Source organism: Cherax quadricarinatus, chromosome 53, assembly GCF_038502225.1.
Source record: "Cherax quadricarinatus isolate ZL_2023a chromosome 53, ASM3850222v1, whole genome shotgun sequence".
Taxonomy (NCBI): Eukaryota; Metazoa; Arthropoda; class Malacostraca; order Decapoda; family Parastacidae; genus Cherax; species Cherax quadricarinatus.
In genome coordinates this window covers 16674471-16693116 of record NC_091344.1, presented here as the reverse complement: position 1 = coordinate 16693116, position 18646 = coordinate 16674471, and the positions used below count along the sequence as shown (strand labels likewise).

General features: G+C 39.4%; 1 protein-coding gene and 1 pseudogene across 1 annotated transcript in view; one reads left to right on the top strand and one right to left on the bottom strand.

The window, feature by feature from the left end:
• The window catches only part of LOC128692392 (uncharacterized), a 228977-nt gene that overhangs the window by 201082 nt on the left and 9249 nt on the right, over window positions 1–18646 (top strand). The window contains exon 4 of the mRNA XM_053781546.2: window positions 16474–16600. Coding sequence (XP_053637521.2) covers window positions 16474–16600 — 127 coding nt within the window. The remainder of the gene's footprint in view (window positions 1–16473; window positions 16601–18646) is intronic.
• On the bottom strand, window positions 11498–13222 carry LOC138854259 (glutaryl-CoA dehydrogenase, mitochondrial-like; annotated as a pseudogene).

Below are 18646 nucleotides of genomic sequence, written 5' to 3'. Positions count from 1 at the left end.
GTTAGTTGGCAAAGCTTAGCAGAGCCGCCTATTTAGACAGACCACGGCTAGTAAGAGAAGAGAACAAACCTGCCGTCACTTTAAGTTGTACTTCCACCAGTTATCGGTCCATAAGACGACCCATAGAAAGTTTTCATCCTCGTCCCCCTTCAAGGGACGTGCGATGATGCCTATGAGGGGCTCTAGATCCAGCGAAGTGGCTACGGTTTCTTTTTCCTCGGATAAAAGCTGCTATATAACCCTTATGGGGTTAATACTTCTCCCTGATATTTTTAATACACTGGCCGTCTCCCACAGAAGTAGGGTAACCCGAAATACAGCAAACACTTTCACCATTACTCGTTCAATCACTGTCTTGCCAGAAGATTGCTGACTCCGCAGTTGAGATGGTCCTCAGAACTGCAACATTTCCCAACCCTCCTTCAGAGGGACTCAGGTCCGGCTAACCCGTTTTTCCTGAGTCCCTTCTTAAATGTTACCTTGCTCACACTCCAACAGCACGTCAAGTTATAAAAACCACTTGTCTCCACTCCCATCTAAAGCGCTCACGTAATCCTCTTGTATGTCCCTGATAATGATAATATTTCCTCCCTCTCTGGTGTTGTGGTCAGCACCACCACTATAATGAAAGAGAGAGAGAGAGAGACCGAGCGTGTTTTCCAAATTAAAATGACCCATTTTTTAATCCCACAGAAAAAAAAATCCGTATATAGAAAAAAATCCCTTTATTTAAGTCAAATCTAGGGAAGAACAGGGTTTCCGTGTTCTTAGGTACTGAAGCCTTTAAAACCTCACCGGTAATTGACACTGTTTGGGTGGCATGGGTCTCTAAGAGGCACGGGTCTCTAGAAAGCATGGGTCTCTAGGAGGCATGGGTCTCTAGGAGGCATGGGTCTCTAGGAGGCATGGGTCGTATTGAGATTTCAGTATCTCACTCATTTTTTTGTTGCCATCTGTGTAAGTTGCATCTTGTCTGAACAGGGGCCCTATACTAGATGTGGTTTTTGGCATATGAAAAGAAATATTTCGAATTTCTTTCAATTTCACTAATCGCTTTTAGCTCCTCTTGTCTTTCCTGGATCCTGTATGAGTTCTTTAACTTAAACTCATTATTTTCCACTTCCCTGGTTAGTGCTTCCTTCCGTGTTTCAGGTAATCTAGCATTCTTGAGGAGCTCAGTGATTCTTCGCCATCTCCTGTAGAGGGAGTGTCTTTCTCTCCAGTTTACTTCTTCTCTACTTTTTTCTTAGGGGAATATGCCTTGAACATATTTCAGCTGGTTAGGGTCCATATTATTTAAGATATCTTCCCAACATGTTTCATTTAAGACATGGTTCACCTGATCCCAGTTAATGTTCTTGCTGTTGAAATTGTACTTCGTGAAGACGCCTTCACAGCTACTTGCATTTTGCTGGTCAGGACGCCTGTGCATGCAAGTCTGGACTTCGATTAGATTGTGATTAGAATTAATTCTTTTTGATATTGTTATGGTTCTTACCAGGTCCTCATTATTTGTGAAAATAATTTCAAGTATGTTCTCCAGTCTTGTTGGCTCGACTATCTGCTGGCTTAAGGTGTATTTACTGCAGAAATTCAGCAGCTCATGTGTGTGTAACTTTTCGTCTGAGCTGCCTCCAGGGATTATTTCTGCTACAACATTATTTGCTACATTCTTCCATTTTGTATGTCTTAGATTGAAATCACCAACCAGCAAAATGTTTGTGGATGGGTTTTCCAGACAGTAGTCAATTTTCAATAGCTGTTCCTTGAACTATTGGGAAGATGAATCTGGTGGCTGATATACAAGCACAATACCTGGAGTTTACCTGGAGAGAGTTCCGGGGGTCAACGCCCCCGCGGCCCGGTCTGTGACCAGGCCTCCTTAGGTCAGTGTCCCAGGATGCGACCCACACTAGTCGACTAACACCCAGGTACCCATTTTACTGATGGGGAACATAGACAACAGGTGGAAAGAAACACGTCCAATGTTTCTACTCTGGCTGGGAATCGAACCCAGGCCCTCACCGTGTGAAGCGAGAGCGTTAACCACCAGGCCACCAGACTAAATTTTGGTTCTCGATCTTTATTGATTGAACTTCAACTACATCATATGTGGTGTTCAGCATCTCTGTGCAAATGAGCGACTCCCCCTTGATGCCTGTTCTTTCTGTCGCATCTGAAAATGTTGTACCCAGTTATCGATATTTCATTGTCAAAGTAATCTTTTGCGTGGGTCTCTGTGAAGGCTGCAAACATTGCATATGACTCCCCTAGGAGTCCAATGATGAAAGGTATTTTGTTGTTGGTGGAAGGCTTAAGGCCCTGTATATTAGCAAATATAAATGAGGTTGTTGGGGGGAATTTTGTTGTTGGCAGTAGTTGTGAGTCTGGAGGGGCCACTGGCTGTGCCTCCAGTCCAACAAAGCTCCAAAGTAGTGAACTATTTTGGTTATTTCTCTCCATTTTCTTTCTTCGTTTCCTTCCACTAAAAAATCACTTGGAGTGGAATTATCGTAACTCTTGTAACTATTTGTTTTACGGGGTATGTATCTTTTGGTCCCTTTTAAGTGGTATGCGTGGCAATTGGTGTTTAAACAGTATTTTTTTTTTTTTTTGAGGACTGAAGAGTGGCACATTTCAGGGTGTAAGAATTTGCTAGAGGTAGAAGGACACACTCCTTTAGACAGGAGGTCGTGGCATTTTTGGGGGGATGCTCAGAGTTGCATCTCCCATTTGTTTTCCCGATATTCGAATCCTTACAGATGCCCCAGGCATAGAATTTACACCATTTTGCTTTTGGTTGGATACAGTTCGTGGTGGATGTATTCCTAATTTGTGCAGATTCTAGGGGCATGGGTCTCTGGGAGGCATGGGTTTCTGGGAGGCATGGGTCTCTGGGAGGCATGGGTCTCTGGGAGGCATGGGTCTCTGGAATGCATGGTGTTCTGGGAAGCATAGGTCTTTAGGAGGCATGGGTCTCTAGGAGGCATGGGTCTCTGTGATTCATGGGGCTCTAGAAGGCATGGGTCTTTGTAGTAGGCATGGGTCTCTGGGATTCATGGGGCTCTAGAAGGCATGGGTCTTTGTAGTAGGCATGGGGTTCTGGGAAGCATGAGTCTGTGATTATGTTCAAGTCAGTGCTGTGTCTAAATGAGCATCATATAAGAGAATACTGAGTATGATTATGGAACTGTCAAATAAGCGCTTAAAATACATATCAGAAAAGAACCACAAATTAACTATATACGTACCTCTGTAATCTGTAAATACCTTTGTAACTTGTCATGATTGTGACCAGAACTACCTGGAGTTCATTACCTTTGTAAATTGTGAGTTCATTACCTTTGTAAATTGTGAGTTCATTACCTTTGTAAATTGTGAGTTCATTACCTCTGTAACTTGCTCAGCTATCAAAACTTTGGAGTCCAGTCCCTGGACCAATTATGTACCTCTGTAATCTTTTGACTACCGCCCACAGGATGGGTATGGGGTGCATAATAAACATATTAAACTAACTAACTCATAAATCCTGGAATTGAGTCCAAACTTGGCATCAACTAAAAAAATGAAAGGTATATGAACACAATGTTATCTGTAAAGCTCTTGGAACAACAGGCGACCTCGGTAATATTTCTATACGAGAGGGTTCATAAAATCATTCAATGATCTTCCATAAGACGACAGATTGAATGATTTTAATCCCCATTTGATTTTAAGCTGTGAAACAAGGCTAATATAAAAAAATATATAAAATTATATACCGAATAGGATCTCGTAAATATCCACTGTGACTCCTGTAATGCCTTTCTGCCCTGTCGCTCGCAGGATAATCATGAGGTCCGCAATATACTTGTCATGAAAGCTTAAAAAATTATCACTGGAAGATGGCCTCGCAGGTTAGTGAATTTCCCCGCAAAAAGTGAGAAATTTCCGTTTTAACCCAGGAAAAAGCTCTCTCTAAACTCCACACAAGTCGCTCACCAAGTCCAGTGTCGAATGGTATTGCCGTGACAAACCATAAGACACCTGGTTAAGTTCATTGTGTTTTGTTGCGCCACGCTGCGCGACATAGGAGTTAATTAATCCTTCGACTCGTTCAGGGCAAGGAGTCTTCTGTGAGCAAACATAATAATGTGAGAAGTTCTGCAGCTTGCACCAGCATTATTTTGTGTCCTCTTGCAAGACCAACTCCACCAGAAGCAATATCATGTCCACTAAAAGTTACAACATGAATTAAATCTCTTGTAGAAGAATTATCAATTATGGTAATATGCATGTTCTTCGTTAAGAACTGACAGGTCACCGACGTCTAATTGTTCATTTAAAAGATGTTTATTGAAACCACTGCAAGACAACGCTCGTAATATACAGGGATACGTTTTCTTGTAGCTATTTTAATATTGGTTATCGAGACGCTGAGGTATGGATTTTATATCGTACTTCTAAGATGATAAAGTGCGTCCTTTGTACAAAATCGATCTTATATGGTACTTTGAATAATTATTCTTTATTATTATTATTATTATTATTATTATTATTATTATTATTATTATTGTCACAAAAATGTGCCAAACCCGGGTCATAAAACGCTGTAAGGCTGATTGTAAGCTATCGGCCGACAAATAGAATTAGTGAGAGGAGTGAATTTTTGACCTAACAAGGAAAGTAAAGGTTGACGTAACAAGTCGGTTTCAGGAAATCACGATGTGTCTGTGATCAAGAAAGGGCTTCTGAAAGGAGACTAGGCAAAGTGCTGAAGAGACCGGAAATATATCCTACATGCTCTCTGATAAATGACACAAACAGTCAAAAGTTGTTTGACCTCCAACTAGTCCTGACAAGTTACCTTACAAACGCTAGTCGCCTCTTCGTGTGATATCTATGTGTGAGTCTTGTGTAGCCAATCCTAAGTCGCCCAAGAGTCATTCTCAAACGTGAGGGTGATGGAAACAAGTTGACCATGAACTCAGCTGTATTTTGATCAATAACAGCCTGTTCTCAAGCTTTGTCCAGAGACGCTGCCGTCGATCCCGAATGAAAAAAGCAGATGTTTGCTAGACATAGGAGCTGAACTGCGGAATTTGCAGAGGAGAGTATGATTGTAGTTCTTTGCCTCAAACACCAGAATGACCAAGGACCTAGCAAAGACAATGTCTTTATGCTTGACGGAGAGGCGACAGCCAGCGTTGAATTCGAAGGATGAAGGAATGCAAGGAGCTTCGGCTCTCTAGCACCTGTAACGCACTTCAGGAATCAGAGAGCACCAAAAACGAAGTGTGAAGAGACGCAGTGTAGATGATACCTGCAAAAGGTACGTATAACTCTGCCCTGAAAACAGTCCGTGTATCACACGATCTGGAAAAAACTGCTGAGTATCCTTCACCATCGGAGGAGTTAGTTATCAGTATACTCATCAATTCCATGTGAGTGTATCGGAAAATGTTTAAGGAAGAAGCGCAAGACCATAGCAGACTTCTGAGACTTTGGAAAGGGCAGGAAGGAGAGACATTCTAAAATCATTGGCTCCTCCCAAGGTACGGAAATGAAACGAACAGATAGACGAAACAGATTGAGGGGAGCAACCCAAGTCTTCTTTCAGAGATTAAAAGGACGAACAAAGAAATACGACGATTAAAAATGGTCAGCTTGACTTACTTTATAGTCTTCATACAGGTTCTTGACTGGAGATGAACGAAATGCACCCATGAGACAGACGTTATCCTTGATGATTGATAGCATCAAACTTATAAAGAATAGCTGTTGAAGAAGATGAAAATACTGGATCCCCATAATAAAGTTTTGTTAGAATCAAGGCTGTATGAGCAGCAATTTGCCTCTCGGACCCCCTTCTCTAAGAAAAATGTGACAAAGTGTCGGTCGCGAAACCTCTCGTGCGCCCCGGCATTCTGGAGCAGAACACTATGAGATCGTTTAAAAGTCAATAAATTTTGACGAGTTTCCGGACGAAATCAGCCAAAAATGGCTCTCGGTCTCGAAGGAACGGCGCCCCAAACTCACCGCGATGCACATCTCCGCCAGCGTCGCTGTGGCATGCCAAGACGGTCTCAAAGAGCAGGCGACGCGGACTTCCGTTGGGAGGATCATTACCGACCCAGAGCCAGCTGCCCTTGGACCTGTTTGGAAGAGCGGCCGCGCCGGAATTTCCTGGAAAGGACAGGAGCCAAGCCAAAGCAGCCGCCCTCGAACCGGTTTACAAGGCAATCTGGAAGAGAGGTCTCTCCGGAAGGCCAGGGTGGGGAGGTGAGAGCACCTCGACGGCCAACAGCGTCCCAGTAATTCATTCTGCTAAGACACAGCTTTCAGGGCTTTCATATGTAATTCCATAACATCCTGCAATGAAAGTGGAGGTCAAGAAATTTAACAGTTGGGCAGACCGGAGTAGGGAAACTGTACAGGAAAAATATGAAATCAGGAATGACAGGCAGTGAATACGATCGAATTCGTCTTAAAGAGAACTTAAAGTTGTACGATGCATTCACCATATACACAAATATAAACTTTATTTAAGCGACATTTACTGATATTTTACAGATTTTTTATAAACGTCGACAATGATTGCCATAATCTTGTAATTATTATATTTCACAAGAAAGCGCTAAATCCAAGAAAACATGATATATCATAAGATAAACCAACAAAACTAAATATTTTTATTTCCATTGATGATATGTTTAACATTTTTATTGCAAAAACAGATACAAATTATGTTAATGTTTTAGAGTTATTATGACTATTGACAGGTTCAGTAAAGATATATATTAAGTTTAATATTATATCGCTACTGAGGTGAAAGCAAGCTTAATGCAAACTGAGCTGGCAAGATACAAGATCTTGAATTTGATGATCATCTTACACTCATGAACCCGCTACTCACGACTTGAGAAACATCAGCTTCTGTACGTAATGTGTGAAATATTTTTTAATCGAAATAAAAACAAGTGTATGAGAGAAAATGTGTGTATGTGTTTGATTATATGTGTTCGTGGCTTATTTGGTAGCGACCACAGCTGACACACTGAGGGGCCGGGGGTTCAGTATTGACCCCGAACGCGTGAAATTGTTCGATCTGTTTCCTTAAACCTACTGCCCATGTTCCCCTAACATTAAGTAGGTACCTCGGTTTTAGTCAACCGGTGTGGGTCGCATCCTGGGGATTCGATTTCGAATGAGTTGAGGTAGGATAACAGCTCTTAGCCTGTAAAATTGATCTGTGTAAAAAAAAAATGTACATCCCCAATATCATTCATTCCCTTCTGTGTTTTCGTATAGACTGAACATGGTATATTAGGCTACTGTATCCCATAGACTTTATGCGTCTCTCAACGCAAGCTGCAATACTATTAGTTATAATTTTAATTCATCTACTCAACTTGTAGAGGGAAAACAGTTATTTGAACATTACAATTAATTGCTCAATACGTTAATTTTAGCATGTAAATATGATAGATGTGGCTACAGTTTGCTGTGGCTCCATTCTCGTTCATGCAACATGAATCATGTATTTTTTGGTACCACCAGTTAATAGAGTAGTGACATCTGAGGAGCCTCACTCACTGAGTACTGTATCAAGCCAAGGAACTTCAGAGAAAGTAAATTATAACGTAAAATAAATTAACATTTTCTCAAAAAGTCATTAATCGAGCTTATCACATCAGATCAGTATTACTCGACACAGTTACATTAATTAAGTAAATTATCTATATTATTCAAAGCATTAAAAAATCCTAACAATTAGGCTACTTTTTGATGTATCACAATATTTTCTAGGTTTTGTTGTTGTTGCTTCTTAAAACCATATTTAGGAAATTCCAAGCTTCCCAGATAGGTGCTTAAGTAATCTAGCTAGTTATGTTGTTGTCTTATTGGCTAGCTAGCAGGTATAGCAGTCACTTGACGCCAGATGGCAGAGAATTCAACCAAATATGAACCTTCACAGCCTATACCCACCCAAAAAAAAAAAAAAAAAAAAAAAAAAAAACTTTTATTCACTTTCTTCGATGCAACAACCATTAAAGATTAATGACTTTCAGGTATCTTTCAATTTAATCAGCGGAAACCGCTAAACCTGTTTGGGTCAAATAGTACCTGTGGAACGGGAGGAATTTAAGACTTGATCCAAGTGGAGGATAAGTCCAGTTCCTCGCATCAAAAGCATAATCCAGTTATTTAATGCAAAATCATTTTAATTCTATTTCGAAATTTATAATGACAAAATGGCACCTACTCATTATAACCTCCAAGAATAAGAAGAACTTCACTACTAACATGACCTAGCAAAACATCAGGGTGAAATTGATAGCTGGAGCATAAATATTGAAAATGTTAATGGAGAAGTTGCCTGCATATACTTTAACACCGTGATGCTGCACGTTTACTCCACTTTGCAGGGCTAGCAGTGAATGCAGCAAGTTCTTTCTAACATAAATCACAGAACAGTTAGTTGACCTTATGTTATACGCCATGTGATTAATGTTAGAAAGAACTTGCCGCATTCCCTGCTACCCCTGCTTTTAAGTAAACATGCAATATCATGGTCTAAAAGTATATACGTATATGCAGGTAACTTTTCCATTAACATTATCAGTACTTATGCTCCAGTTCATCAGTTTGAACCTTATGTTTTACTAGATCACATCAACAGTGACCCTACCATTATTCTTGGAGATTATATTCCAAGACATACAAATATTGGAAGGCTTTTAACAAACACCGATGGAACCAAACTTGTTGAAATTTAAAATGATCATGATAATGCTAGAATATATATATATATATATATATATATATATATATATATATATATATATATATATATATATATATATATATATATATATATATATATATATATATATATATATCGTGCCGAATAGGTAAAATTTGTCAATTAGCAAGAACTGATTTAAAATTAAGTCCTTTCTAAAAATTTTCTCTTATACGTTTAACGATATATTTTTTAATTTATGTTAATGTAAAAATTAATAATTTTATATCAAAAGAACCAGAAAACTTACCTAACCTTATTGTAACAAACGCAATTTAATTTAGCCTATTCCAATTGAATATATTTTACATAAGTTCACAATAATTTAATTATAAACAAACACAATTAAATATATTTTTTTCGTTAGATTCAGAATTAGTTTTTACACAGATTTTCGCTTGTCTTATTCGGTAAGAAGAGCGTTGCTGTTTAAGCCAAAATCGCAAGTTTTACTTATTCGGCACGACATTATATATATATATATATATATATATATATATATATATATATATATATATATATATATATATATATATATATATATATATATATATATACCATCTTTATATCAGCAATATATCTAAATTCATATTATGTAAAAAAATATTCCTATTAAATACCAGCTGCATTAAATCTTACGGGTACCTTGGTGTAGACCAGGGTTCCCCAAAGTAGTCCATATCGACTCCTGAGGGTCGATGGTGCTATCGAAGGGGTCTATAAATGGTTTGGATTAGAAGGGGGTCGGTACATGAAAGGGTCGATGAGCTGAAGAATTTGGGGACCCCTGGTGTAGACGAATCTCTGGGGACCCCTGGTGTAGACGAACCTCTGGGGACCCCTGGTGTAGACGAACCTCTGGGGACCCCTGGTGTAGACGAACCCCTACATTAAATCAACCATACCACTATTAAATGAGAAATGCAGAGACAGGTTAACTGCTCTCAGAACTATTGCTGGCTGTTGCGCTGGTGAAAGAATAGTGAGAATTATGTCTATAGCCTATATTAGATCCTTAATTAATTATGCTGCGCCAGGAAGGAAAATTCCCTTCGGCCCTTGGAACCAAATCAAAACAATTAGACTCAGAAGTCTTAAAATTATCAAGGTTCATAATATGAGGAAGAAACCATACCACTGGCGGGGAAAGAACCCGCGATCATAGTCTATCCCTACCCGTGGTATGGTTTGTTTGCAATCGTGTCATTACGATTTCGTGAGTCATAAGGAAGAACCTTGGTATTCCAAGTATCAGTGGTCGGATAATATAGATTATCCGATCACTGATCCCAGTGATCAGGTAATTAAATTATCCGATTATAAAAAAATTAATTAATAAAATTGGCAATTTAAAATTTACGTAGCTCAAAGCGAAAACCAAACGTTCTCTATTGTTCCACTAACGGTATTATGCCTTTTTATTCTTTAGAGTGTGAAGCGTTTTAGAAATTGCATTCTCCAGTCTGAGAAACTGGCCACCTCAAAAGTACTTCTTCAAGGTAGGTGGATGGATCACATCCTCTTCGCCTCTCAGCTACTTCTGCTGCCTCAGAGTTTTACACTTATTTCAATAACTTTTGAAATTTGCACCGAGTCAGTCTAAACTTAGAGTGTTATGAAATCCCTCAGCGAAAATATTTTGAAGCCGATATTTTATAAAGAAAGATTGGAAAACTGGGACTTAAGCAGTCTAGTAGCAACGCAAACGTTACTTTGTGGAAAATACAGCACGGCGAAAAGTTTGAAACCGATCAAAAAAGACATTATCTAGTTTTTTTAAGGATTCGAATAATTCCAAGGTTATTAAGCAATGTAGTATGTTGACTAATTTATCCGCACACAAACTAAACTTAGCGGGTATTATCGTGACCGTAAGACGCATCAGCCATGAAATAATGAAGTTATTCACAAGAATCAGTCAGATATAGTTGACGTAATACAACGGGATAAAACTTTCACACTTCACTCTCTGCCCTCATCGAAATACCAGATACCTCTTTTTTTTTTAACTATATGAAGCCTAGCAGCAGCGGGTTTTAGAGGTTTACCTGGAGTTTACCTGGAGAGAGTTCCGGGGGTCAACGCCCCCGCTGCCCGGTCTGTGACCAGGCCTCCTGGTGGATCAGAGCCTGATCAACCAGGCTGTTATTGCTGGCTGCACGCAATCCAACGTACGAGCTACAGCCCGGCTGGTCAGGTACCGGTATTTGGGACTTGATGAGCTGTTGGAGTGTGAGCAGGGTGGTATTTTGTGAAGGGATTCAGGGAAACCAGTAAGGCAAATTTAGAGTCCTGGAGGTGGGAAGTACAATGCCTGCACTTTAAAGGAGAGGTTTGGGATATTTGCTGTTTAGTTTGATATCTGAATAACTTGTTTGGGTCTCCCTGCCTCGGTGGGAGATGGCCAGCTTGTTAAAAAAAATAGAAATAATTATATAACCACCTGGTGTATGACCCTTGTGGGTTTAGTGCTTAGTTTTGATTGTAATGATATATAACTACCCATTATAAAAATACAAATATGGCTATCTATTCAAGATGATTTAGAAGAAAACATTAATATACAATATTACTTCCACAATTACAACTGTACAAGTCTGCCTGGCATTTAAAAAAAGTATGTAGCAACAATACAACATTATCATGCAAGAGTTTTTTCTATTACTATTATTTACATGCTATCATATACAAACAGTATATAAGCAAAATATTTAACCAAAAACCCTTCAGCATTCTAGAGCATAATTTTTCACAAAATCTGATGCACTTTACTACACATATTCACAAATAATGTTAAAATAGGAATGAAACACCTTCCCTTCATTTATGTTGCAGGAAACATCCACAAAACAAATGATAGACATCAAAACTTCTTAATAATTGTGTGCCGTCTAAATGGCATCACAATACCAATCTACTGATTTACTTTTCTTTAAGAAATAGAGTACAGTGTTATACTAACACTTCAGACAATTGAGAAGAAAGTTAAGGGTCACTTCAAACTTATTTAGCACTGAATGCTTGCAGTCCAGTAATGGCACGGCCCAAGATGAGTGCATGGATATCATGCGTAACCTCATAGGTGTTGACAGCTTCCAGATTCATAACATGTCGAATAATGTGATACTCATCACAAATTCCATTCCCACCAAGCATGTCTCGTGCGTGTCTTGCAATGTCAAGAGCCTTTCCACAAGAATTTCGCTTCAGAAGACTTATCATCTCAGAGGTGACCTTGCCTTTGTCCTTCAGACGGCCAACATGTAGGCAGCCTTGAAGGCCTAGAGAAATTTCAGTCAGTGCATCAGCCATCTTCTTCTGTATAAGTTGGTTGTTTGCCAGAGGACGTCCAAACTCCTTTCTGTCTAGTGTATAACTACGTGCAGCATCCAAGCAGAATTCTGCGGCTCCTACCCCTCAAGGAAGGTTCCTTGATGTTAGTGAGGGGCTCTTGATTTAGGGAATTGGATCTGTGCTCCAGTTCCCCGAATTAAGCCTGAATGCCTTCCACATCCCCCCCAGGCGCTGTATAATCCTCCGGGTTTAGCGCTTCCCCCTTGATTATAATAATAATCTGCGGCTCCTAAGGCACCCCATGCAATACCATATCGTGCATTGTTCAAACAGCTGAAAGGCCCCTTTAACCCCTTCACCCCTGGCAGCATGTTTTTCTCTGGTACAACAACATCATCCATTAGGATCATGCCAGTAGGTGATGCACGAAGAGAAAACTTTCCCTCAATCTTTGGGCAATCAAGACCAGGCATGCCCTTTTCCAGGATAAAGCCATGTATGTCACCATCCTCACACTTGGCCCACACCACAAAAACATCTGGAGTGGATGAGTCCGTGATCCACGTCTTTGAACCATTAAGAACATATACTTTGTCAGATGGAACGTATTTTGCACGAGTCTCCATGTTGGCTGGATCACTTCCATGATTTGGCTCGGTTATCCCAAAGCAACCTGTCAATTCTCCCTTTGCAAGTTTAGGAAGGTATTTCAATCTATGTTCTTCTGTGCCAAATTCCCAGATGGGGTACATGACAAGTGATGACTGGACAGACATTGCAGTAAGAAGAATCTACCCTCTCCACTTCTCGAGCAATGAGACCATATGCAACAGAGGAGACCCCAGGGCATCCATAGCCGGGTATGGTTGATCCCAACATGCCCATCTCGCCCATTTCTGACATAATCTCAGGGTCAAACTTTTCATGTCTGTTTGCATATGTAATGCGTGGCATCAGTTTTTCTTGACAATAATCGCGGCAAGCATCTCTGATCATTATCTCATCGTCTGTCAACTGGCTTTCAAGATTAAGTGCATCACGCCAATCGAACTTGATTTTCTGAGCCTTCTCTAGTACCTCATTGTGTTGAGGCGTTGCAAAGCTGCTGAGAGCCCTTGCCACCAGGCGAGGCTGTGTCCTGAGACAGATGGGTTAAAGCCAGGGTCTGCACCGCCATGATTGTAGGGCATCTGCATATGCCAGTTGGTCCAAGAATCCTTCCCTCGTTGAAAATTTGAAGCCGGTAGAGTGAGACTTTGTGCTATGAGCAAAAGAAAAAAATAAATTTTCGAGGAATAAAAAAATTCAGGTAACCACATAAAAGTCCTCCTGGGATACCTAAGTATGTTGGGTTGAAGTCCTCTGGGATACCTGAGTATGTTGGGTTGCATAAAAAAAAAAGACAGTTGCAGAAAGGAGTCTTATTCAGACGTTTCATCTTTCTGAAGAAACCTGACCCATAGACTTTCTTCTTCTGATGACCAGAGCTTTGGTAAGATGGGTAAGGAAGAAGGATGGGTAAGGATGGAAATATTGGAAAAGGGTGGGAGGGGGGGGAGAGGTTGGATATAAAAGGTAAGTGGCCCAACCACTTTGGTGCAATTTAAAAAGTGTATGTGAATTGATAAGATATTCTTTAAGAGGTATAATACTAACCCATCAGAGGCACATAGATATAATAGGTATATAACTACATGACTCTGAATTGGTAGTAATTATACAAGTTGCAAATGCTTTTTTTTTTTTTTTTTTTTTTTTTTTTTTTTTTTTTTTTTTTTCGCGATTGCACAACGGATATTTATACGACAAGAAAGGCAGTAATTTTCTGGCCAGTTTATAAATTCGTGACAATAGCTTCTTAATGGTGGTGTCCAACAATAGTCAATAGCATAATTTTACATTAGAAAGTTATTTAAGATGTCTCCCTAATTGGGGGCGATGATTTTCTCAGTATACATAAAAGGGTTCTGGTGGGATCCAATCTTCTTCTTCAGGTAAGTTGCTCAAAATCATGGGTCGAGTGTAATCATCTTTATGAATAAAACGACGAACCCTCTGTGGGAGAGTCATTCTTTGAGTCCTGTGAGGTGGAGTATTGATGGTGTAATCGGTGGTATTTATCACTTGTATAGGATGTTCTCTATCTGGCATGTATAGTTCTTGCATTGTATAAAGTTGTTTCTTTTTTAGGGTGTCAAGGCGTACATTTATGGCAGTGATATCTTGTTGTGTGTGTAAATCTGCCATTTTAACTCTGTCTCTCCTCCTGGTATCGGTAATAAAGCGAAGAGCTCTATTCTGGACCCTTTGTAACCGTAGCATGTTGGTCTTTGTTGTTAATGACATTGGGACACAAGGGTATTCAAGTATAGGTCTTATTATCATTTTATACAGATGTTTTTTGACATGTTGAGGGGCTTGATTGAATCGAAAGAGTCTGCTAAGACCAGCTTTGGCTGTGTTGATCTTTTTAGTTACATGAGATGTTGAGTGGAGCAGCCTGTCTATTTCATATCCCAAGATCTTGTTAGGGTTTCTAATGGCTACAGGTGTACCTCTGATGGAGATACCCCCATTATCTTCGATGGTTGATGCAAAACATCCTATCGTGCTAACAAGGACCTTGTCAGGATTAGTCGTAATTCTCCATTTCTTCTCCCAATTAGATGTTCGACGAAGTTCAATATTCATTTTTTCAATGACTCTCTCATACTTGTATTTTCCTGTTACTGGAGTTGATGAGACGACATGAATAACATCATCTGCAAACTGTGTCACAATTGTGTCATTAAACTCTGGTTGAGGAAGGTCATTCACATAAATGTTAAACAGAAGTGGACTGAGACAAGAACCTTGTGGGACACCAGCCGTCGGTATAAAAGGTTCTGTCGACTTGCCATGAAAGGTGGGAATGATTTTTCTTTGAGTTAAGAAATTATAAATTACTCTGAGAAAAGTCCAGTTATGGTCTGGTAGGTCAATGAGTTTGTATATAAGGCCATCATGCCATAAGCTATCAAAAGCTTTATGAACATCTCTGGTGGCAATTAAGGCAAGATTGCCCTGTTGTTTTAGACTTGCTACAGTGTCAAAAATAACATTTATTGCATGATTGGTACCTCTATGTGTTCTAAAGCCAAATTGTTTTTCAGTAAACAAGTGATTAAACTCCATATAGTAATTCAATCTGTTGGAAATGACTTTCTCAAGAACTTTTCCAGTGACTTCAAGTAAAGATATAGGTCTATAGTTCCCAGGTTGGTGGATGTCTTTATTGGGCTTGGCAAGAAAGATCATTCTGGCAGTCTTAAAAACAACTGGAAAATGTCCTGAGGCCAAGATATTTACCAAGATATTTACCAAGGACTGTTTGCAATTTCTAGGTAGATACTTTATTTGTTTCATTGTTATTCCAGAGAGGCCAGGGGCTCTATTTCTCATTCTTCCAATAACCTGACTTATCTCTAGTAATGTAATAGGACTAGTAAGCGGGTGGGTATCTTCAAGAGTTGAAGTATCGATGGTAGGTAGTGATTGTAGATCATCCAAGTTATCCTCTCTCCATTCATTTACTAACTGATAATGATTATTATTAAATTGACGACTGTTATTGTGAGAGAGAATTTTCTCCCATACTTCACCCATCAAATTAGCCCATAGACGAAACGTTTCAATAGTTTCTCTCTGCAATTGTCTTTTTTTTCACATTTCGGCTTTGTGTCATTTGTCGCCATATGTTGTGTTTTTAGTTAGAGTGATACCCATGGAAGGGATTGTCCTCAAAGAGGACATAATTTTTTCCCAAAGGGAAAGAGACAGACAAAAGGAGAAACGACTCAAGGAAGAGTAGAGGGCCCATCTGGGCTAGCTTAATATAGGCTACGACTTTGCCGCCAGTGAAGAGAGCTAGTTTTTTCATGGCTCGTGCGCTATTTTAGCATACCTAATATGTTATTGTTTTTTATGGGTGGTTTGATTTCGTTGGTGTCTAATATTTCGGAACTATACATATGCGTATATATTCAAAAAACACGCATATCTGTACATGGAGACATACACACCTGCATACACAACGAAATGTTCATATGTGTACATTTGTAAGTACTGTAAGTGAAGTTGAAAGATTAGAAAAGCGCCTAGACTTATAAGATGCCTCAACGCTCTAAGCAATACGTACCCAAGAACACAAAAGTAAAATTATCTAGCAAAAGTAATTACTACTAGCGCGAGAAAAGACAACACAAAAACTTTTACGCTTAAGCTAAAATATCCTACCTGGTGCTGGTGGCTAGGTCACCAACAATATTTCACCAACACTGTTACATCTTCTCCAACAGCTTCAGAACCTGTTGCTTTTGACTAGATCACCAACACTGTTCCATCTTCTCCAACAGCCACAAAACCTGGTGTTGATGGGGGAATTCCCAGACTGCGCCGTCAAGCTCTGTGACTTCGAGATCTCGCGAGTGTTGACGCCAGGACGAGAAGTGAGGGAGATCCTGGGCACCCCGGACTATGTTGGTCAGTATTTACTCTATTATTTATACTATGTATAATATGTATTACTTAGTTTAATGTGTAAAGTTTACATAGTTTGTATAGTGTAGTTTGTATACTGTACAACTTAATGTGTATAGGCTACATGATATAGCGTAGAGTTTGTGTACTATACTGTACTGTACTATACTGTTTATAGTTTACATAGTTTGTTTAGCTAAGTTTGTATTGATTAAATAGTTGAATTGTGCTATTTTGTGATTTATATACTACGTATAGTTTATAGTCTGCACAGCTTCCCTGGTATTTTGTATAGAATATCGCATACATTGTATAGTCTATAAGCAGTTATCTGTCTTATCATGTTTTCAATGTACTATTTCATCTAATATAGTATATAAAATGTTTTTATAATGTTCTACCTAGCACGTCAGAGTACGTAAAAATGGGCGCATGGGGCTAATTGACCCAATTTAACAGCAACAGCAGCAGCAGCATTAGTAGTAGTAGTAGTAATAATAGCAAGACAAGATGAGATATGTTTGGATTTTTTTAGCCCGGAGGGTTAGCCAACCAGGATAACCCAAGAAAGTCAGTACGTCATCGAGGACTGTCTCTTATTACCATTCGGGTCCTTTCAGTCTTGTCCCCCAGGATGCGACCCACAACAGTCAACTAACACCCAGGTACCTACTTAAATGCTAAGTGAACAGGGACAGCAGGTATAAGGAAATATGCCCAAAGTTTCCACCAATGAAAGGAATTGAACCACGGACACTCAGTAATAGCAGCATACCGTAATTGCTAGTATTCATAGTAACAGCATTAAAAGTAGCAATAAAGGTAGTAATAACAGTTTTTGAAGTTTAAATAATTCGAGCAGCAGAAGTGAAAGAAGTAATCGCAACAGAAGCAATAGTGAATTTAGTACAAGCAACGGAATTACTGTTAACAGAAGCAGCAACAATGATTTTAATTGAAACTATTGAAGTACTTATACTAGAAGCAGCAAGAGTGATTTTAATAGCAACAATAGAAGCAATTTTAACAAAAGCAGTAGCAGTAATTGCCATGGAAGCAGTGTACGTTATTGTAACAGAAGCAGCAGCAGTATCTGTAGCAGTAATACTAGCATTAAAAGTAGTGAAAAAGCAAGAGAAGAAAATTACTATCAACGCCAGCTGGTGGAGCCAGTGGTTACATTAAGAATTACTATCAACACCAGCTGGTGGAGCCAGTGGTTATATTAAGAATTACTATCAACACCAGCTGGTGGAGCCAGTGGTTATATTAAGAATTACTATCAACGCCAGCTGGTGGAGCCAGTGGTTATATTAAGAATTACTATCAACACCAGCTGGTGGAGCCAGTGGTTATATTAAGAATTACTATCAACACCAGCTGGTGGAGCCAGTGGTTACATTAAGAATTACTATCAACACCAGCTGGTGGAGCCAGTGGTTACATTAAGAATTACTATCAACACCAGCTGGTGGAGCCAGTGGTTACATTAAGAATTACTATCAACACCAGCTGGTGGAGCCAATGGTTACATTAAGAATTACTATCAACACCAGCTGGTGGAGCCAGTGGTTACATTAAGAATTACTATCAACACCAGCTGGTGGAGCCAGTGGTTATATTAAGAATTACTATCAACACCAGCTGGTGGACCCGGTGATTATATTAAGAATTACTATCAACACCAGCTGGTGGAGCCAGTGGTTACATTAAGAATTACTATCAACACCAGCTGGTGTAGCCAGTGGTTACATTAAGAATTATTATCAACACCAGCTGGTGGAGCCAGTGGTTACATTAAGAATTACTATCAACACCAGCTGGTGGAGCCAGTGTTTACATTAAGAATTATTATCAACACCAGCTGGTGGAGCCAATGGTTACATTAAGAATTACTATCAACACCAGTTGGTGTAGCCAGTGGTTATCTTAAGAATTACTATCAACACCAGTTGGTGGAGCCAGTGGTTATATTAAGAATTACTATCAACACCAGCTGGTGTAGCCAGTGGTTACATTAAGAATTACTATCAACACCAGCTGGTGGAG